The sequence below is a fragment of the Scyliorhinus canicula genome, chromosome 4 (assembly GCF_902713615.1).
Source record: "Scyliorhinus canicula chromosome 4, sScyCan1.1, whole genome shotgun sequence".
Taxonomy (NCBI): Eukaryota; Metazoa; Chordata; class Chondrichthyes; order Carcharhiniformes; family Scyliorhinidae; genus Scyliorhinus; species Scyliorhinus canicula.
Genome location: NC_052149.1, coordinates 7,542,168 through 7,564,665, shown reverse-complemented (window position 1 = coordinate 7,564,665; position 22,498 = coordinate 7,542,168). Strand labels below are relative to the sequence as shown.

Genomic DNA, 22,498 nt, shown 5'->3' with positions numbered 1-22,498 from the left:
TTTTACAAGCCAGCTATTTAGCCCACTGTGCTATACCAGCACCAATAATGCTGTTTTTACCATCTGAAATCCTTTTATTGTTCTGAACAGAGTGCTAGATTCATAGTTAAGCACCAGTAAATTTGGTGATAGTTTTCCAAGTCACCACCCTGTCCATACATGCTAGTACTGCTCTAACGAACGTATACCATTCTTTCACAGGCACAAAAGTCTCACAAAACTAAATACTGTTCCTCATGGGAGTTATCATTCACTATTGCTATCTCTCAGATTCTTGATTTTTCTGACTGTGGTACTAAAATAAGACACAGATCCTCACAAAGACAGGTCTGAGGCTAGGGATCCTGTGGTGAATAACACACCTCCGGTCTCCCAAATCCTGTCCAGCATCTGGTCAGCAGTGTGATGGAATACTGTCCACTTGCCTGGATGAGTGAAGCTCCAACAACACTCAAGAAGCTCAACACCATCCAGGACAAAGCAGCCCCGCTTGATTGCTCCTCCTTCCACAAACATTCAAGCCCTCCACCACCGACGTACAATGGCAGCCGTGTGCACCATCTACAAGATGCACTGCAGGAACTCACCAAGGTTCCTTTGGCAGCACCTTCCAAACTCATGCCCACTACCATCTGGAAGGACAAGAACAGCAGATACCTGGGAACCCCACCACCTGGAGGTTCCCCTCCAAGTCACTCATCACCCTGACTTGGAAATATATCACCGTTCCTTCACTGTTGCTGGGTCAAAATCCTGGAATTTCCTCTCTAACAACACTGTTGGTTTTCCCACACCTCCGGAACTGCAGCGGTTTGAGAAGGCGGCTGACCACCACCTTCTGAAGGGCAACTAGGGGTGGGCAATAAATGCTGGCCTAACCAGCGATGCCCACATCCCGTAAATGAGTAAAAAAGTGTTGAGAATGGTGTTGAACATTGTGCGGTCATCAGCAAACATCCCCACTTTTGACCTTACAATGGAAAGAAGGTCATTGATGAAGAAACTGAAGGTGTTCTGGCCTGGGACAGTCTGTATCTCCCACCCTACTTTAGTTTCCTTCGGGGCCCCATTGGAGTTGAATTTGATCCCAGAGACTTCAGCAGCCTCTCAGTACTGAGAATAGGAAGATAGGTCAGATTAAGTTGTGGCGAAAGGGATGGTGTAGGAGGGAGGCGTCATGGCATCACCACCGGCGCATGCGCGGTGGAGGGGGTCTCTTCCGCCTCCGCCATGGTGGAGGCCGTGGCGGCAGCGGAAGAAAAAGAGTGCCCCCGCGGCACAGGCCCGCCCGCCGACGGTGGGCCCCGATCGCGGGCCAGGCCACCGTGAGGGCACCCCCCCGGGTCCGATCGCCCCACGCCCCCCCCTCCAGGACCCCGGGGGCCCGCTCGCGCCACCAATCCCGCTGGCACAGAGGTGGTTTAAACCACATCGGCGGGATTGGCTTGTCAGCGGCGGGACTTCGGTCCATCGCGGGCCGGAGAATCACCGCGGGGGGGCACGCTGATCAGCGGGGCACGATTCCTGCTCTCGCCGATTCCCGGGTGGCGGAGAATTCCGGCCACGGCGGGGGCGGGATTTACGCCGGCCCCGGGCGATTCCCCGACCCTGCGGGGGGTTGGATAATTCTGCCCCATGGGCCTGACAAGGCACATGGGTGGATCGTAAGCCTATATTGCATCTATTTTAATGCAAGGAGCCTGTATGTAAGGCAGATGAACTTAGAGGGTTGATCAGCACGTGGGAATGTTGCAATCACAGAGACATGGTTGAAAGAAGGGCAGGATTGGCAACTCACAATGGGAGGGGATGTAAGAGGTGGGGGGCATTATTGACAAAAGAGGCCATCACTGCAGTAATGATGGATGATATCTGAGAAGGCTCTTCAAATATGGCCATATTGGTGGAGCTTAGAAATAAAAAAGGGTGATCACTTTGCAGGGATTATACTCCAGGCCTCCAAACAATCAGAGGGAGACAGAGGAGCAGATATGTCGGCAAATCCCAGAGATGTGAGAGGAATAGGCTGATAGTAGTCGTGGACTTCCAACTTCGCCAATGTTTACTGGAGTCACACGAGTGTGAAAGGGTTTGACGAGGTGGAATTTTTAAAGTGCATCTCGCAGACCTTTTGTGCCAGTGGAGTGGGGGATTGGGCCTAGGTATGGTGGTCGTTTGGAGGGTTGGTGCCGAATCGATGGGCCAAAAGGCCTCCTTCTGCACTGTAGGGATTCTGTGAATTCTATGAATGAATAATTCTGTAAGTTTCAAAGTCATTATGGAAAGGGATGAGGATAGTCCAGAAATTAAACATCCGAATTGGGGGAAGCCTGATTTTAATGTCATTAGACAGGACCTGACCAACGTAGACCGTGAGCAGCCATTTGCAGGTAAATGTATCTTTGGAAAGTGGGAGCCTTTTAAAAGGGAAACTGTGAATAGTCAAGGCCAACGTGTTCCTCTGAGAGTGAAGGGCAAGGGTGGCAAATTCAGAGAACCCCGGCTGTCGAGGGATATCGAGGGTTTGATAAAGGAAACAAATGAAGCATATGGTGAGTATAGATCACGAGGAGTATTGAGGGTGCAGGAGGGTGCTTAAAAATTAGGAGGGCAAAGAGGGGCCACAAAATATCATTGGCCAGCAGGATGAAGGAAAACCCCAAGGCATTTTCATAGAATTTACAGTGCAGAAGGAGGCCATTCGGCCCATCGAGTCTGCACCGGCTCTTGGAAGGAGCACCCTACCCAAGGTCAACACCTCTACCCTATCCCTATAACCCAGTAACCCCACCCAACACTAAGGGCAATTTTGGACACTAAGGGCAATTTAGCACGGCCATTCCACCTAACCTGCACACCTTTGGACTGTGGGAGGAAACCGGAGTACCCGGAGGAAACCCACGCACACACGGGGAGGATGTGCAGACTCCGCACAGACAGTGACCCAAGCTGGAATCGAACCTGGGACCCTGGAGCTGTGAAGCAATTGTGCTAGCCACAATGCTATTTTATCAGTATATTAAGAGCAAGAGGATGACCAGGGAAAGAGTGGGGCCCCAGTAGAGACCAAAGGGGCCACCCCTTGAGCCAGAGGATGTGGGTGAGGTCTTAAATTCATGTTTTTCACCTGTATTCACAAAGGTGAAAGACAATGGTAGCTGGAGATTTTCAGTTGGGACGGTGAAGCCCTAGAGCATGCTAAGATTAATAAGGATTAAGTATTAGTTGATTTAATGGGCAGAAAGGCGGATAAATCCCCAGGGCCTGATGAGATGTATCCCTGGCTGCTATGCGAGAGGAGATTGCTGCGGCCCTGATGGAGATATGGTGAAGTGTCAGCTGACTGTGGTATCTTTGTTCAAGAAGTGCGGCAGGGACAAGCCAGGTTACTGCAGGCTAGTTAATCTAGTGCCAGTGGTAGGGGAATTATTCCAAAACATTCTGAAGGACAAGATTAATTAACACTTGGAAAGGCAGGGATTGTGAAGTGTTGGCTAGTGTAGACTTGAGAGATGAACAGACACTTCCAACACTGAGGAAGGTTCAACTCAATTTTATTAACTAACTTCTAACTAACTAACACACGATGACTGCGGGTCTAAATGATGCTAACTTAAACTAGAGACCTAAGCCTTGTCCGAACGTTGATTCTCTCAGCGCGTGGTGTGAGTCTGTGCTGGGCTGGATGAGTTCTTGTTACACTGAGAGGCAGCACCCAGAATGAGCGGGAACTGTGGTGCCCTCTGCCTTTATAGTGTGTGTATCCTAACTGGTGATTGGCTGCGGTGTTTGTACATGTTGATTGGTCCCTGTGTGTGTTCATCAGTGTGTGTCTGCACCATGATACACTGGTGTATATTATGTCAGATTGATCAGGGCTAGTCAGCACGGATTGTTGGTGGGAGATCCTGTCGAGCTAATTTAACTGAGTTTTATTGAAAAGGTAACCAAATATATGGATGAGGGTGGCTCAATAAAGGTGGTTTACATGGACTGCTTTAAGGCTTTTGACAAGATCCCACATGGAAGCTGGTCCAAAAGGTTAGAGCCCATGGGATCTAAGGGCAGGTTGGCAAATTGGATCCCAAATTGGCTTGTTAATAGGAGGCAAAGTGTGATGGTGGAGAGTTGCTATTGTGATTGAAAGCCTGCGACCAGCGGTGTACCACAGGGATCGGTGCTAGCACCCTCGTTGTTTGTCATGTACATTAACGACTTGGATGTGAACGTCGATGGTATAATTAGTTTGCAGATGACACTTAAATTGGTGTTGTTGATAGTGAGGATAGTCTGATACTGATCAGCTGGTAAATTGGGCAGCACAATGGCAGGTGGAATTTAATCCTGATAAGTGTGAGGTGATGCATTTTGGGAGGTTTAATAAAGGTAGGATATTAACAAAAAGAACAAAGAACAAAGAAAAGTAAAACACAGGCCCTCCAAGCCTGTGCCGACCATGCTGCCCGTCTAAACTAAAATCTACACTTTCTGGGTCGGTATCCCTCTATTCCCATCCTATTCATGTATTTGTCAAGATGCCCCTTAAACGTCACTATCGTCCCTGCTTCCACCATCTCCTCCGGCAGCGAGTTCCAGGCACCCACTACCCTCTGTGTAAAAAACTTGCCTCGTACATCCCCTCTAAACCTTGCCCCTCGCACCTTAAACCTATGCCCCCTAGAAATTGACCCCTCTACCCTGGGGAAAAGCCTCTGACTATCCACTCTGTCTATGCCCCTCATAATTTTGTAGACACATGAACGGTAATTTTATACACAATGAACGGTAGGTCCTTAGGGAATATTGAGGAACTAAGGGACCTTGGTGTACAGAACCATGGATCTCTGACAGTGGCACAGTTAGATAGGCTGGTGAAGGAGGCAAACAAAATGCTTGCCTTCATTAGCCAGGGCTAGATAGGAGAATGGAGGTCTTGGTACAACTTTATAAAACATTGGTGAGGCCACAGCTGGAGTACCCCTGTGCCGTTCTGGTCACCACACCATTGGAAGGACGCGATCGCACTGGAGGGGGAGCAGGGGAGATTCATCAGGATGTTGCCCGGGATGGAAAGTTTCAGCGATGAGGAGAGACTGGATAGGCTGGGTTTGTTTTCCCAGGGGCCGAGGAGGCTGAGGGGGAATCTGATAGAGGGTTACAAAATTATGAGAGGCGTGGATCGTGTAGATCGTAAGAAACGTTTCCTCATGGCAGAGGTGTCTGAGACAAGAGGGCATAGGTTTAAGGTTAGGAATAAGGGGTTGAGAGGGAAGCTGAGGAAACATTTTTGCACCGAGAAGATGTGGAAATCCGGAATGTGCTGCCTGAGGGGGTGTTGGAGGGAGGCACTCTCACAACATTGAAGAGGAATCTGGATGAGCACGTAAATCGCCACGGTACAGGTGGCATGTTTGCATGTTCTCCTGTGCCTGCGTGGGTTTCCTCCGGGTGCTCCGGTTTCCTTACACAGTTCAAAGATGTGCAGGTTCGGTGGATTGGCCATGCTAAAATTGTTCTTTAGTGTCCAAAGATGTGCAGGTTAGATGGGGTTGTGGGGATAGGGTGGGGGTGGTGGGCCTAGGTGGGGTGCACTTTCAGAGGGTCGGTGCAGACTTGACCTCCTTCTGCACTGTAGGGATTCATAGTAGGCTATGGACCAAGTTCTGGGAAATGAGATGAGTCTAGATTGGTATGCGATGGCTGCCATAGACATGGAGGGCCGAAGGGCCTGTTTCTGTGCTGTATAACTAACTCTATGACTCCACTGCAGTGAATCGTGAGTGAATCATGGATCAAGTGTTGAGGATAGGCTTGGAGACCAATCCAACCAATTGGGCTGTTTAGCACACTGGGCTAAATCGCTGGCTTTGAAAGCAGCCCAAGGCAGGCCAGCAGCACGGTTCAATTCCCGTACCAGCTTCCCCGAACAGGCGCCGGAATGTGGCGACTAGGGGCTTTTCACAGTAACTTCATTTGAAGCCTACTTGTGCCAATAAAGGATTTTCATTTCAATTGCAACCAACCCAACTCTCATTAATACCAACAATTTGAAAAGGAGGAGCTGAGGGAATGCATATATGCACTTATCGAATTCTGTTGTTATAAGTGAACATTCTTTTGCAGAAACTGCTGCCATGGGAGTTGCGCAGATGGACATGACTTCAGTTGCAAAGGAAAACAGAATTCTGAGCAATAGTACAAGGGATTCAGGAATACCAGAATCACTGGATGAGAGAGATTTGGAATATTATGAAAACCAGAGAAAGAAGAGGTGAGACTGTCTGACGAGAAACTCACCATTGATTGATTTCCCTTTGCCACGGATCAATTTCTGTCTCTCCTTCATTGATTTGTTTCCATAATTGTTTCGATGCTCCCAGTACAAAATTGTGTTAATGATTCAAGAACTGTTCCAATTCTGCTTTGCAGTCAGCAAGTAAATCAGGCTCCAGAGTCTATCAGTGCCGGGCAAGGAACAAATCAGGTATTGAATGTGCTTCCAGTAATAAAAGCAAAATACTGCAGATGCTGAAAATCTGAAATAAAATCAGAATGTGCGACAAAATCTCAACCGTTCCGGCAGCATCTGTGGCGAGCGAATCAAATTTAAAGTTTTGAGTCCGTGGGTGGGATTCTCCGACCCCCCGCCAGGTTGGAGAGTCACCGGGGGTGGGGGTGGCGTGAATCCTGCCCCCGCCGACTGCCAAATTCTCCAGCGCCGGGGATTTGGCGGGGGGGCGGGAATTGCGCCGGTCGGCTGCCGCTGGCAACGGCCCCCCCCCGGCGATTCTCCGGCCCGCGATGGGCCGAGTGGCCGCCCGTATTTTGCCGGTCCAGCCGGCGTAAATTAGAGTAAGTCCTTACCCGCGGGACCTGGTGGCGCGGGCGGCCTCTGGGGTCCTGGGTGGAGCGCAGGGGGATCTGGTCTCGGGAGGTGCCCCCACCGTGGACTGGCCCGCGATCGGGGCCCACTGATCCGCCGGCCGGCCTGTGCCGTGGGGGCACTCTATTGTTCCGCGTCGCCCGCTGTGGTCCTCCGCGATGGCCGACGCGGAGATGAACCCCCCTGTGCATGCGCGGGGATGACGCCAGCACACGCTGGGGCTCCCGCGCATACGCCAACTCGCGCTGGCCGGTGGAGGCCCTTCGGCCCCGGCTGCCGTGTCGCCAAGCCCCTTCCCCGCTGGCCGGCGTGGCGCAAACCACTCCGGGCCGGCCTAGCCCCTGAAGGTGCGGAGCATTCTGCACCTTTGGGGCGGCCTGACGCCGGATTGGTTCACGCCACTCCTCGGCGCCGGGACCCCCCCCCCCCCCGGGACCCCCCCCCCCCCCCCCCCCCCCCCCCCCCCCAAGCCCCGCTGGGTAGGGGAGAATCCCACCCCGTGTGACTCGTCTATAGAACTGTCCTCTTCTGATTGTTTCATTCCCTCATCATTTTATAGAATAAGAAGTCTTGCTACACCAGGTTGAAGTCCAACAGGTTTGTTTGGAATCACTAGCTTTCGGAGCACTGCTCCTTCCTCAGGTGAATCACTCACCTTGATGAAGGAGCCGTGCTCCGAAAGCTTTTTTAAAAATAAAAAAAAAAGAATCTTGCACTCACCATGTTTAATTTTCATCTGTTTCCTTTTGCTTTAGACGCAGAACGATGGATATTCACCTGTTGCAAATCAGTATTCCCTTCCTCCCCCACCACCTCTCCTAACTTTCAATCTAAAGTCCCAGCTCGAATCAGTTCCAACAGACAGTAAGTAGCTGGTGCAACTTCAAATTTACATTTCTGGCTCGACCGAGGGTGGTTGATCTTTTCATGAGGGAAAGAAATCAAGGCACACGGAGCATTTCTGGGAAAATGAAGTCGGGGGAGAGCTCAGCCAAGATCTGGCTGCCTGGCAGAACAGGTGTGAGGGGCTGAATGGCCTCCTCCTGCTCCTGAGTAGAAAGAGGAGAGAGAGGAAATGAGACCCAAGTGGGAAATCGGAACAGCTGGGAGAAGCAGTTCCTCCCGTCTCAGGGAAGTAGTGGGGAAAATCCGAGAGTCGGTTGGGAATGACCATCCGGATTCTTTCCCGCTCCTCCATCTCCCACATTGGTGAGCCCAGCCTCCAATCAGCTATCTTGCTGAGGAGATGGGGGAAGGGTGGAGGAAGAGGTAAAGCTGAAAAAAAAATATCGTCCAGAGCTGGTTTTGCATAGGCAGCGTGGGAGAGACGCTCCGTTACAACTGCTTAATGTACCCGTTGGGTAAATAAGGGGCCTTCAGCAAGCAGGGAGGCAGGCTCGTGTGGAGAAAATGGGGTCATTGGCCTTCAGCTGAGAGCCTTGCTGGGCCCAATCAGGTGGAGAGCGGAAAATCTCATGAGGCCCAAACTGCGTTTTACGTCGGCGGGAAGTGCCCCATGATTGTTCTCCCCCCTCCTCCATCAGGGAATCCTGACGTTCAGTGTCAGGAACAGCATAATAACCAATTTGAATTGCATCATCAGGCCCCGAACCCCTCCCTCACCATCCCTTACAGAATCCATTCATGTTGGCGTGATGTCACACCGACATGAATTCTGATTGGCCTCCCACTGCGTGCACCTGGCGGGCGGACTCTCAGAGCAGCTCAGGTGAGTGCATCGCTCAGGGTGAAACGGGTCGTGCCAGGCAACGTCCCCTGGCACTCTTGTGCAGGGTGATAATTGGCGGCCCGATATTTTAAAAAGTGATTTGCTGCCGGGGCGGGTGATGTCGTTGAACCCACCCCTTCACGTTTTCATAGAAATATCATAGAATTTACAGTGCAGAAGGAGGCCATTCGGCCCATCGAGTCTGCACCGGCTCTTGGAAAGAGCACCCTACCCAAGGTCAACACCTCCACCTTATCCCCATAACCCAGTAACCCCACCCAACACTAAGGGCAATTTTGGACACTAAGGGCAATTTATCATGGCCAATCCACCTAACCTGTGCATCTTTGGACTGTGGGAGGAAACCGGAGCACCCGGAGGAAACCCACGCAGACACGGGGAGGATGTGCAGACTCCGCACAGACAGTGACCCAAGCCGGAATTGAACCTGGGACTCTGGAGCTGTGAAGCGATTGTGCTATCCACAATGCTACCGTGCTGCCCACTTTTCTGCACTATGTTCCTGACAGTACGGCGGAGAAGGTCACTCTTGGTGCGGGGGGCTTCAACGCTACTTTACCCGCCTGCTGCCACACTGTGCTGAAATAAGGTGAAATTCCACATTTAGGCCAGACCAGGTAAGGATGGCTGATTTCCTTCCCTGAACAAGATGGGTTTTTAAATGACAATGAATGGTAGTTGCCGTGGCCACAATCTCTGGGATAAGCTTAATTTTCCAGATTTATTGATTGAATTGAGATATCACCAGTTGCCGTGGTGAGGTTTGACCCCATGTCCTGAGAGCATTAGCCTGGGCCTCTGGATTAGCACTGTTGCTTCACAGCTCCATGGACCTGTGTTCAATCCCGGCCTCGGGTGACTGTCTGTGTGGAGCTTGTACGTTCTCCCCATGTCTGCGTGGGTTTCCTCCGGGTGCTCCCGTTTCCTCCCACAGTCCAAAGATGTGCAGGTTAAGTGGATTGGCCATGCTAAATTGCCCCTTGGTGTCTAAAGGTTGGGTGGGGTTACGGGGATAGGGCAGGGGAGTGGGCCTAGGTAGAGTCCTCTTTCAGAGGATTGGTGCAGAATCGATGGGCCGAATTCCTCCTCCTGCACTGTAGGGATTCTATGATTCTACGATCATTAGTCTAATGGCATTACCTCTGCGCGGAACCATCTCGCCACAAGTTTAAGGGACACAGTGGGAAGGCAAATGGATGCGTTAATCTTTCACAAAATGACTAACCTGCTGGACTAATTGGACACTTCCCGTTTGGGGAGATTCCTAGGTTCGAATCTACCGCCAGGCCCGGCTGCACTCTGGGATGTACCTCGGAGGATTTCTACGAGTGATAGCTCGACATAGATCCAAGTGTGTTCCATGTTCTTACTTTCAAAGTGTGTAACGATATTCTGAGCGTCACGTCGCATTTTCTATTTGCAGAGGAGCAGCTCACTGCAGAAATAAATGCGACAAAACAAGAGAGAAAATGCCTTGAAAAGACCAGGGAAGAACTCGTGAAGAAAGCAAAAGGATTGCTATCACAGAACCGACTAAGGCGAAACCAAGGTGAGGTGGCTATAGAAGGAAATAATGATGCATTTACTAACTCTCTAAACAGCTTACACAATACCCCGGGTGGGATTCTCCAACCCCCCTCCGGGGGGGGGGGGGGGGGGGGCGGAGTGAATCCCGCCCCTGCCGGCTGCCGAATGCTCTAGCACTGGAGATTCAGCGAGGGCGGGAATCACGCCGCCGCTCGCTGCGGCCCACACCCCCCCCCCCGGGCGATTCTCCGGCCCACCATGGGCCAAAGTCCCGCTGTTTCTTTGCCAGTCCCGCCAGCGTAAATTAGACTAGGTGCCTTACTGGCGGGACTTGGCGGCACGGGCGGGCTCCGGGGCCCTGGGGGGGGCGGGGGGGGCGGGGCGATCTGGCGATCTGGGGGTGCCCCCACGGTGGCCTGGCCCCCGATCGGGAACCCACCGATCCGTGGGCTGGCCTGTGCCGTGGGGGCACTCTTTTCCTACGCGCCGGCCGTGTCAGCCTCCGCGATGGCCAACGCGTAGGTGACCCCCCGCGCATACACGGGATGATGTCAGCAGCCGCTGACGCTCCCGCGCATGCGCGGACCCGTGCCGGTTGGTGGATTCCCTTCGGCACCGGCTGGCGGGGCGTAAAGTACTCTGGCGCCGGCCTAGCCCCTGAAGGTGCGGAGGATTCTGCACCTTTGGGGCGGGCCGACGCCGGAGGGTTCACGCCACTCCGTCCCGTTGGGACCCCCCCGCCCCGCCAGGTACGGGAGAATCCCACCCCCTGCTCTTTTTGGGAGTTAACCTGGGAATTTTAATATTTACCTGAGTGGGCAGAGGGAGGGTCCACGTTTTAACTTTCGATCTGGAAGGCAGAACCTCCGACAGTGCAGCACTCCCTCAACACCCCGCTGGAGCGTCAGTCCAGATTCAGTGCTCTATCTGCCCAGGCCCTTTGCTTTCCGAGGGTGAGGGTGCTGAGGAGCAAACCACTTTGGGTGTCTGCTTTCTCTTTCACATCAATGAGATGCTTAATTCACCAATGGTGTCGTTACTATCCTGTGGAATGATGGGATTCTTTCCGATTCTCCGACCGCTGAACAATGTGTGAGTGAAACTATCCGTTATGAGGAGGATCTATCCTCTTCGGCTGAACAGAAATTTTGGTGGTTGGAGGTTGTATATAACGACTTTCCCTTTGACTCACCAATCGCCACTTAAGATACTCAGTATGACATAGTGTAGGAGTGGCATAGTGACAGTATTCCAGAGGGCCAGGCATAGTGGTTAGCACTGCTGTCTCACAGCGCCAGGTTCAATTCCAGCTTCGGGTGACTGTGTGGAGTCTGCAAGTTCTCCCCGTGTCTGTGCGGGTTTCCTCCGGGTGCTCCGGTTTCCTCCCACAGTCCAAAGATGTGCAGGTTGGGTGGATTGGCCATGTTGAATTTCTCCTTAGTGTCCAAAGATGTGCAGGTTAGATGGGATTAGGGGGATAGGTCAGGGGAGTGGGTTTCTGTGGGTGCTCTTTCGGAGGGTCGGTGCAGACCTGATGGGCCAAATGGCCTCCTTCAGCACAGTAGGAATTCTATTGGATTCTCTTGAATGCCCTGGAGACATGTGCCAGAAATATTTGAACATGCTTCATGCTATGTACAGACCCCGAGTCAAAAGGTTATGGGTTGAACTTGAAAGATAAGGATCAGGCAGGGGCAATGATTTCAGCCATTCAGACACAATGTCCAGTCTGTCGAAGTTGATTTTGCTGCAACTTTGCCAGAATGCTTGTGGCTCTGGTTTCAAGATGGACACGAGCATTTGTTCACCAGTCCTGCCATTGAACCTGGAGAATGGGGCGGAGCCATCGAACGGCCAACGTTCGAAGGCAGGATAAAGAAAACGGTTCATAGACGCTCTGAATCTCTCCTTCCGACAATGCAACAGTGATATCACTATCTGGGAGGAGCTTGCTGCCAATCATTCAGAATGTTGACAGCTTGTCCATCCAGTTATGTCACACTTTGATGTCCTCATGATGAGGCAGAGCAGTGACTGAGGAGGAAAGGGAGGGAGGTAATCCTGCTTTCTGGATTCCACTATCTGGTGAGTCATCATCCTCCACGTTCCCAACGATCTTTGTTAACATTCTTTCATGGGTTGGGGGCTTCGCTGGCTAGGCCGGCATTTATTGTCCATCCCAAATTGCCCCTTGAGAAGGTGGTGGTGAGCTGCCTTATTGAACCGCTGGAAGCCATGTGGTGTAGGTACACCCACAGTGCTGTTAGGGAGGGGGTTCCAGGACTTTGACCCAGTGACCGTGAAGGAGAGGCGATATATTTCCAAGTCAGGATTTGTGGATCCAGATCGGTCTGTAGGTTCACATGAAGACCCATGACAGAAACTTGACGCCCTGACTGAGCAGATGCCATTCTTTAAAAAAAAATTTTTTTTTTTAAATGTTTTTATTCCCCATTTTCACATTTTCCTTCAAAATTTGCACCCCACCAACAGACAGTAAACGGTAACAAATACAAAATCAATCCCCTTAACAATAACAACGATCCCATCCTCCCACCACCCCAAACAACGTCAATATACGCATCCAATAAAACAAACCCTCCCACGGTGGAAACAAAAAACAAGGGAGAAAAAGAAAAAGGAATACGGGACCGCCCATGGTCACCATAGAGTCTGCTCCCCCCCTCCCCCCCACACTCAATGCCATCCAACCTCTGAAAGAGTACCGAACATGATACCCAAGAGTTGTAAACCACCCCCCCTCCAACTCCTCCCCTCCACTGCCTCTTGTAAAACTCCTGCTCCCAACCTCGGTTCCTTCCCCCCAACTTTCCACCCTGGCTAGACCACTCGGACCCTGTTCTGCCAGGCTCCGATGGCCGCAGCCCCTCCCCCCACCTCACTCCCATTCACTGGCCGCCTTAACCCGGCCAGCGTGGAGGCCCCCGCCCGGGACCCTTTCCCCCTTGCCCGGCCCTAGGAAAGCCCAGAAATCCCCGTTTAGCACACAAACCTTGCATATCCACCTAGACCCCAAAGAGTCCTCATTTTGAGTGAAAGTCCCATCACTTCCCTTGTCCAAATATATACAACATTGGCTCCTTTAGCCCATACACCCGCACGCAGTGAAACAAAAAAGAAGAAAATACAGTCATGAGGTTACATCGGCACATGGCCATTTCTCAATTTCCCAGTTCTACCACAGTCCTTCTGCCTTTGCAAACTCCTCCGCTGATTCCGCCGTTCCAAAATAAAAGTCCTTGCAAGTCACCCTCAGCTTCGCTGGATATACAATGCCGCACTGCAGCTTGCTAATGTCCAGTGCCCTCTTCACCCGGTTGAAGGCAGCCCACCTCCTCGCCAGCTCCACTGTAAAGTCCTGGTATACACGTATACCAGCTCCAGCCCACTGCACCACCCGCTTCTGCTTGGCCCAGCACAGGACCTTCTCCTTCACACTGTACCTACGGAAGCACAGAGTCACTACCCTTGGCGGCTCACTCGCCTTTGGTACAGGCCTCCACGACCGATGAGCCCGATCCAGTTCATATCGGGAGGGATCCTCCCCCTCCCCCAATAGTTTCGCCAGCATCGCGGCAAAATACTCAGTCGGCCTCGGCCCTTCAACTCCTTCGGGCAGCCCCACAATCCTCAAATTCTGTCACCTGGACCTGTTTTCCAGGTCTTCCATTTTGCCTCGCAGATCCTTGTTAATCTCTTATCATCTTCCGCATCTCCTTCCCCATCGAGGTAAGTTGATCACCGTGCTGCAACGTCTCCTCCACTTCCTTCAGCGCCTCACCTTGCTCCCGCACCTCCGCCACTGCGCTCGCCACTGCCGTCGTCACCGGGGAAATCGCCTCCCCCACCAGCACACTCAAAGCCTCCCTCATCTCCTTCCTCATTGTCTCCATGAATTTTGTAAACTGCCTTTCGAATTCCGCAGCCATCACCTTAGTCATTTCTTGAGCCGTAAGCAATGCGGCCTCCCCTGGTGCTCCAGCCTCCATTTTCCTTGGTGACCCCGTGGTGACCTTTCCACTCCCCAACGGACCTTCAGCTGTTTAATTTAAGGCCGTTTTTTTTGCTTACCCTCGACATTTTCCTTCACTGTGCCTTCACTGTGCCTCCTCTGTGCCTTCTCCCTGCTTTTGCCGCCTCCGTGGCCCCTGGGACTCAAAGCCCCGAAAATGCCGTTTCCGAATGGGAGCCCTCCAATGTGCGGCTGCCTCCTGCCCGCCGTCACCGGAAGTCCCCAGCAGATGCCATTCTTGGGAAGGCCACTGATGAAAGGTTCAAATCCCACTGCAAACAATTGAGTAGAAAATCTCGGGAAAAACCCCCCAACTATTATCCATCGATCAAACCACAAACACAAATCACCCGACCATCAGCACATTTCTGTTTTTCAAGTATTCTGTGTGCAAATTGGCTACTGAGGTTTCTAATTACGACGGCAACAAGCATTTTGAAACTGTCTTCATTGGCTGCCTTCTGTCCTTTCTGTATTATCCTTCTGTCCGACAGTTCGTGACAAGTGGAAAAAGAAATACTTTGAATCGAAGAAGGTGACCATTCCATTGGAAGAAACATCCAGCAAGTTACGACAAGAGCTGGAGACATATTATCTGAAACTGCTACATCAGCTCGAGGCACGGGACACAAGGAAACAGGACCAGAAATCGACGAGTAATTCAAAAGTAAATGCTGTTCAATCAATTTTCGATCAGTTTATTCTATCAGTGCTGGGGCTCGACTTTTTAACGATTTATTCAAATGACTTGTGATAAATGGCATGCTTGGTAAGTTTGCTGATGACACAGCGACGGGTAGGATCTTAAGATGTGAAGAGGACACAAAGGGATACAGATAGATCAAGAGGATGGGCAAAGACCTGGCAAACAGAGTACAAAATGGCAAATTGTCCAATCTGCCGGGAAAGATTAACAATAAAGAAAGCATAGTATCCAAATTCAGCATTTTTGCAGAATTCTGAGATGCAGAGGGATATGGGTCCCAGTGCATGCATTGCCAAAGTATGCAAGTACAGCAAGTAATTAGGAAAGCAAATAGAATGTTATCATCTATTGCGAGGGGAATTGATTAGACATGTAGGGAGGCTATGATTCAGTTATGCAGGGTATTGGTGAGACTGGGGCAGAGTTGAGCGTGTTTAGCCAGGTGAGGTGATCATTTGGTGTTTGGGGTTAGTCAGGGGATGGAATTGAGTGGTCAAGGGTGTGTGGAGGTCCAGTATGAACATACGAAAATATGAATTAGGAGCAGAAGTAGGCCATTCAGCCCTTCGAGTCTGCTCCGCCCATTTAATAACATAGTAGTTAATCCATTTGTATTTTGAGCTCTACATTCCCATCCGCTGAACAAGAGGCTATCTACCTCCGCCTTAGAATTATCCATTGTCCCGCCCCCACCACCTCCTGAAGCAGAGAGTTCCAAGTCACACAACCCTCTGAGAAAATGAAATTCTCCTCATTTCTGTCCTTTCATAGGAACTTCATTGCAGTGTTAATGTAAGCCTACTTGTGACCAGGGTTATTATTATTATTAAAAAGGGCAACTTCTAATTTTAAAACAGTGCCCTCTAGTTTTGGACTCACTCGCATCCTTTTCACGTCCACCTCGTCCATTCTGCTCAGGATCTTATGTTCTTCAATCAAGTTACCCCCTCGCTCTCTGAAACTCCAGTGGGAACAAGCCCAGTGTATCCAACCTTTCCTCATAAGACAACCTGCATATTCCAGGTATCAATCTAGCAATCTGACAGCACGGTAGCACAAGGGGATAGCACTGTGGTTTCATAGCGCCAGGGTCCCAGGTTCGATTCCCATTCTGGGTCACTGTCTTTGCAAAGTCTGCACGTTCTCTCCGTGTCTGCGTGGGTTTCCTCCGGGTGCTCCGGTTTCCTCCCACAGTCCAAAGATGTGCAGGTGAGGTGGATTGGCCATGATCAATTGCCCTCAGTGGCCAAAAAGGTTAGGAAGGGTTATTAGGTTATGGGGATAGGGTGGAAGTGAGGGCTTAAGTGGATCGGTGCAGACTCGATGGGCCAAATGGCCTCCTTCTGCACTGTATGTTCTATGTTCTAAACCTCCTCTAAACTGCCTCCAACACATTTCCTTAATTAGGTGACCAAATCTGCGCACAGTATTCGTGTTGTGGATTCACCAATGCCTTGTACAACTGAAGCACAGCGTTCCATTAACCTTCTTAATTATTGAGGATAAAAGCAAATTACTGTGGATGCTGGAATCTGAAACAGAAAATACAGGATAATCTCAGCGGGTCTGACAGCATCTATGGAGTGAGAAGGGAGCTAACGTTTCGAGTCTGGGTGATTGACAAAGAGTCATCCGGACCTGCTGAGATTGTCCAGTATTTCCTGTTCTGGTTTCGATTGATTGATTGATTTATTGTCACATGTACCGAAGTACAGTGAAAAGCAGTTTTATGCGGCTGAGGGAACGTACACAGTATGTACACAGTAGACAAAAAGAATACTCGACAAAGTACATTGACAAATAGTGATTGGTTACAGTGAGGAACAAGGGACCAAACAAATAAAGCAAATACATGAGCAAGAGCAGCATAGAGCGATGTGAATAGTGTTCTTACAGGGAACAGATCAGCCCGAAGGGGGAGTCGTTGAGGAGTCTTGTAGCTGTGGGGAAGAAGCTGTTTCTATGTCTGGATGTGTGGGTCTTCAGACTTCTATACCTTCTGCCTGATGGAAGGGTCTGGAAGAAGGCAAAGCCTGGGTGGGAGGGGTCTCTGATAATGCTGTCTGCCTTCCTGAGGCAGCGGGAGGTGTAGACAGAATCAATGTGGGGGTAGCAAGCTTGTGTGATGCGTTGGGCTGAGTTCACCACACTCTGCAGTTTCTTGCGATCTTTGGCCGCGCAGTTGCCATACCGAGCTGTGAAGCAGCTGGATAGGATGCTCTCTATCACACATCTGTAGAAGTTTGAGAGAGTCAATGCAGACATGCTGAGTTTCTTTAGCTTCCTTAGAATGCAGAGACGTGTTGGGCTTTCTTGACTGCTGCATCAACGTGAGTGGACCAGGACAGACTGTTGGGGATGGTGACCCCCAGGAACATAAAGCTATCGACCATTTCCACTTCTACGTTCAGGTACTACACACCCTGAAGTCGATGATCAGTTCCTTAGTTTTACCGACATTTAGAGAGAGGTTGTTTTTGGTACACCATGCAACCAAGTGGTCTGTCTCCCTTCTGTAGTATGATTCGTCGTTGTTTGAGATATGACCCACCACAGTCCTATCATCCGCAAACCTATAGATTAAATTGGAGTTGAATCTTGCCACACAGTCGTGTGTGTATAGAGAGTACAATAGAGGACTGAGCACACATTGTAGTGGGGTCCCGGTGTTGAGGATTATTGTGGAGGAGGTGCTGTTGCCGATCCTGACAGATTGCGGTCTGTTGGTGAGGAAGTCGAGGATCCAACTGCACAGGGAGGGGTCAAATCCAAGATTGCCGAGTTTGGTTATTAATTACTTGTTGTATGTGCAGACCATGTGTTTGTGTCTCATGCAGTAGAACACCCAGATCTTTCTGCACCTCAGAATTCTGCAGCCGTTCTTCATTTCATTAATACTCTGCTTTTTTATTCTTCCTGCCAAAGTGGACAGCTTCACTTTTTCCCACATCTACTCCATCTGCCAAATCCTTCCCCACTCATTCAACCTATCCATATCCTTTTGCAAACTCCTTGTGTACTCTTCACAGCATGCTCTCTTAACTATATTTGTGTCTTGGCTGAGAGATTGGGGAGGTGGGTTTTGTAGTCGCCCACTCGCATAAGGTTTTAATCTACCTGACGTTTCCTGGGCACCAATTCAGATAAGCACATCAGAACTGTCTGAAGTCTCTAACTCGAACTGAGAGTCAAAGACCTTCAAAGAGGTTTCTGGGGAGCATGGGATTTGCCCCATTGGAAGTTCAAACTTCCTGGGAAATTCCCATGGAGATCAACACGACAGGGTAGCCATGGTATATGACATGCGTCTCCAGTTGTATGAACGGTCTCCGATGATCCGGAGACCGAAGGCTCGGGGCCAACTGTATCTGTGAAGCTGCTGGGAATCGTGGGGGAAGTGTGACGAACATCCGTACAAATTTCTACAGTAATGATGTTCTCTTCCAGAATGAGTTAATTATTCAGATTACAACACTCAAGCATGAAATTGATCAGCTGTACAGAAGTGTGGAAAACGCCAAAATGAAACTAATTACTGAGATAAAGGTACAGTAATCCCGTGACGTACATAAATGCCATGGAACTAACATAAAACTAGCACCGAGATCATTTTCATGAAACCTTGACAGGGTTTGAACTACTCAATACATTCTTGGGAAGGTTTGGTACATATTAAACCATAGAACCATAGAATTGTTACAATACAGAAAGAGACCGTTCAGCCCACCTTCTCTGCGTTAACCACAAAAGAGACAAGCCACTCATTTTAACCCAATTTTGCGGCACCTGGTCGGTAGCCGATATGTCTACATATCTACAGCTATCTCAACCTGTCAAACGATTAACATAAATCAGTGTGTCATGGGCCAGGGTTTAGAGAACCCCAAAGTGTATCATGGAGTTCACCTGACCCACAACTTTTAATAGATTGTGGTATGGGGAGCACACGGCCCATTCCACAGGTGTGGTACAGCAGAAATGGAAAAGTAATTTTTAAAGCAAAACAATGTTTATACTATGAACTCAAGTTAACCTTTTTGAAACATACAGTGAACATCTTAGCAACCATCAATTGAAATACAACCCCCAAAGAATACAACACTAAGTAATCCTTAATATCTTCCCAAACAACATCCAGAAGACGGAAGAAACACCTTTCAACAGAAGCACATCAGGTTAAAGTCACTACTGAAAACATAATTTTGAATACACCAAATGATCAAGAGATAGTCTTTTGATGGCAGAGAGATCAACAGTACGCCTGCTTGGTCTGGCTTCAGCTCCAACACTGAAAATGAAAGCAAAAACACACCCTGCAGCAAAAACGAAAGTAAAAAGCTGACAGACAGCCCAGCTCCACCCCCTCTCTGACATAAGTGCAGTAATAAACACCCAATTCTTAAAGGTACTCTCACTACAGATATTTATATACACACCAATTTCTAAACACCCATTTCTTAAAGGTCCTCTCACATGACCAGTGCATAATTCAATTGATTGAATCAACAAGTCAAACTTGTAATTTCCACGTACGTTAAATTCGAATCATAAAAGGCCATTTAACCCATTGTTCATATGCTGGCCATTTCAGAGAGCTATTTGATTAGCCCCATTCTGCTGCCCATTCCCCAGAGTCTGCAAATGTTTCCCCTCTAAACACCAATCCAATTTCCTTTTGAAATAGTATTTTATATTTTCTCTTCCATGTTTTGCAATGATAGAAAATGAATAATAATCTATGTCTTTCTGTACTTTTGCCCCTGTAATGTTTCCAATTATCCCGTACAAAATCCCCACAATTGTTAGGAAGCCAGACATCAGCCGGCCCGCCTGTGATGCTCCGCCCCCGATGGGCCGAGTTCCTGATGGCGTGGGCCACTTGTGGTCTCAGCAGTGGGGAACCTGGCGTGCCGGCTGCGGACAGTGCCCAGCGCTGCCACACTCGGCAAAGGTCCGTGCCGCTGGCTGGTAGGCATCTGCTAGAGCTGGAGGGAGTGGTGTGGGGTGGCCAGGAGGTGGACTGTGGGGTCAGGCTGGGCTGGTACGCGGTCCAGCATGGCCGGCGCCATGTTTTCCGGAGCGACTGGTGCAGGTGTCGGTGTGCGCGGTTTCTGCGTGTCAGCCCTGTGCATGCGCAGCTGGGACCTGGCAATTATCCATCCGTTTTTCGCTCGATCTGCGGGTTTTCCAGGTGGCACCGGTACTTACCATAATCGGTGAGGGGTTCGCGCCGATCTAACCGCGTGAAACACCAAAGGTCTCCTGATGGCTTTGTCACTTAGCCGCAGAAACGCAGAATCCAGACCATGGTATATTAAAATAAACTTTATTACTAATGCAGTGTTACCAACTTTAATATCATATGGACAATAGCTTATAATTACTAGTTAAACAATGCTTAACAATACAATAAACCAACTGCTCTTCATCTCCACTCGAACAAAACCCATCTCAGGTCAAAATCCACTTGTAAATATAGTTAGCAGACTGAGGAACGCCTACACGTTTTGCAATGCTAACGTACCTCTTTCAGCATTTTCTGTAGCCTGCGAAATGTCCAACACTCTAGTCAAGTTTATTTTTGTCTCTGCTAGTGATCTTTTTTGTATGTTGAGGTTATTCACGCCACTAACTAATCTATCTCTCAACATATCATTGGGTGTTGATCCAAATTCACATTGCTCAGCCAACTGCCTTAACTGTGCCATGAATGCTCGTCTCCCCTGGGTTTCCTATTGTCGAATTAAATTTGTGTAACTGCATAATCACTGCTAGTTTTGGGTTGCAGCGCCCCTTGGCTAACGCAATCAACAGCTTTTGTACTGGGGGCCTCTAGAGTTGTCAAACTTCGAACGAGATTGCAAGCCTGAGCTCTGAAGGCTGTTAGAAGGACGACTTTCTGTCGCAGCAGTGGTTTTTAAAAGGTGTTCGATGCGAGGACGTCTCCCCTGCTTTGTAGCAGATGATAGAAAGAGCTGTGATTTATCTTGTCGCCAGATGTAATAGCTGTGAAGGAAGGGCAAGCAACTCGACAGACAAACTAACAAGGGAGTCACTGGGGGAAATAGCTAGACACAGCACGGAGATAAGAATGCTTCTGAACACCAGAACTTCCGATCTCTAACCGTCAGTTCCCACTGACAAACAGTCGCCTCTCCGCGATTGGTCCGATGGATTATTTGACCCATGATAACCCCCCCCACAAATGAGACAGGTCACCACAATTAGCAACATCTACCCGCTGGTGAGGATTGGAACTGTTACTATGGAATGAAATCTACAAGAGGAAGCTATTTACATGGTCATTTATTTACATGGTCATTTTGAACGGGTTGATTGGCTGTTTTACGTATGAGGCTGTGGGAAAAACATTCTGGCTTCTGTTCAATGTTTGGCTGAATAAGATAATTAAAGTTACCATTCAGTTAAGCAGATCTTTGAAAAGTATTTCAATAACCTCTATTGTCTTTCCAGCTGAGAAAGCAGACATCGACAGAACTCCGAGTGCTCCGCGCTGAGCTGGCACAGAAGAAGACCCAATCGTCGCTAAATCGCCTGCATGGTGGTTCTGTACCTCACAGTTTGAATGCTCCAGCATCTTAGCCAATAAGAAGTCTTGCAACACCAGGTTAAAGTCCAACTGGTTTGTTTCAAACACTAGCTTTTGGAGCACTGCTCCTTCCTCGGGTAGAAATCACAAGGTGATTTTCACGCTGATCTTCAGGTGATCTTCATGCTGCCTGTGTGTGATCTTGCTACAAACAGCTTCCACGTTTGCTGATGTTCCAGAGCGAACACATTTCAAAAAGCACCTCACTGCCTATGAAGCATTTTGGGACATCTCATTGACATTGTCTGGGCAGTGAGGGTTGTGGAACATTCTGCCCAATCTTAAAGGACAAAATAAATTCCTTTTCAATCCTTTCCAAACATCAGCGAGATCAGCAGGTGTTGTGGCTCGGTGTGAAGCTTCCCAGGTCTCTGGCCTGGGGGGAACTAGGTTGAAGCCTCACTCCAAGGCCAGGATTTTCCAGCCGTTCTCTCCGACCGGAGTTCTGGTCTTGCTGACGGTTAAAAGAACGGGAAGCCCCGTGGACAGTGGTGGGACCACCTCTGGCCAATGGTGTGCCGCCTCTGTTGCCATGATACATACTCAAAGGCTTGTGGGCTACCGAAGGAATCTCCATGACAGAGTTGAAACAGGTCGATAAATTAGCCAGCTATTCCCAAAAGTGGTAAACATAGAAACATGAAAAATAGGAACAGGAGGAGGCCATTCTCTGCCATTCTTTATGATAATGGCTGTTCACTCCTCTTCCCCCCCCCCCCCCCCCCCCCACCCCCATATCCTTGAGCGCCAGGAGCTATATCTAACTCCTTGAAAGCACACAATGTTTTGGCCTCAACTACTTCCTGTGGTAACGAATTCCACATGCCCACCGCTCCCTGGGTGAATAAACTTCTCCCCATCTCAATCCTAAAGGCTTGTCCTGTATCCTGGTTTTAGCCACCCCCCCACCATCAGGACCATCCTCCCTGCATCTACCCTGTCGAGCCCTGTTCGAATTTTATAGGTTTCTGTGAAATTCTTCTGAACTC

General features: G+C 49.6%; 1 protein-coding gene across 4 annotated transcripts in view; it reads left to right on the top strand.

The window, feature by feature from the left end:
* Positions 1-21,825, top strand: part of spata1 (spermatogenesis associated 1) — a 130,803-nt gene extending 108,978 nt beyond the window's left edge. For 3 of the 4 annotated variants that reach the window (XM_038793658.1, XM_038793659.1, XM_038793657.1), the window contains 7 exons: positions 6,124-6,271; positions 6,430-6,484; positions 7,639-7,747; positions 10,057-10,182; positions 14,688-14,860; positions 18,347-18,445; positions 21,374-21,825. In XM_038793658.1, the coding sequence (XP_038649586.1) occupies positions 6,124-6,271; positions 6,430-6,484; positions 7,639-7,747; positions 10,057-10,182; positions 14,688-14,860; positions 18,347-18,445; positions 21,374-21,502 (839 nt within the window). In that variant the 3' untranslated portion in view covers positions 21,503-21,825. The remainder of the gene's footprint in view (positions 1-6,123; positions 6,272-6,429; positions 6,485-7,638; positions 7,748-10,056; positions 10,183-14,687; positions 14,861-18,346; positions 18,446-21,373) is intronic. The other variant, XM_038793660.1, reaches the window with a different exon arrangement.
* Positions 21,826-22,498: the final 673 nt, after the last annotated feature.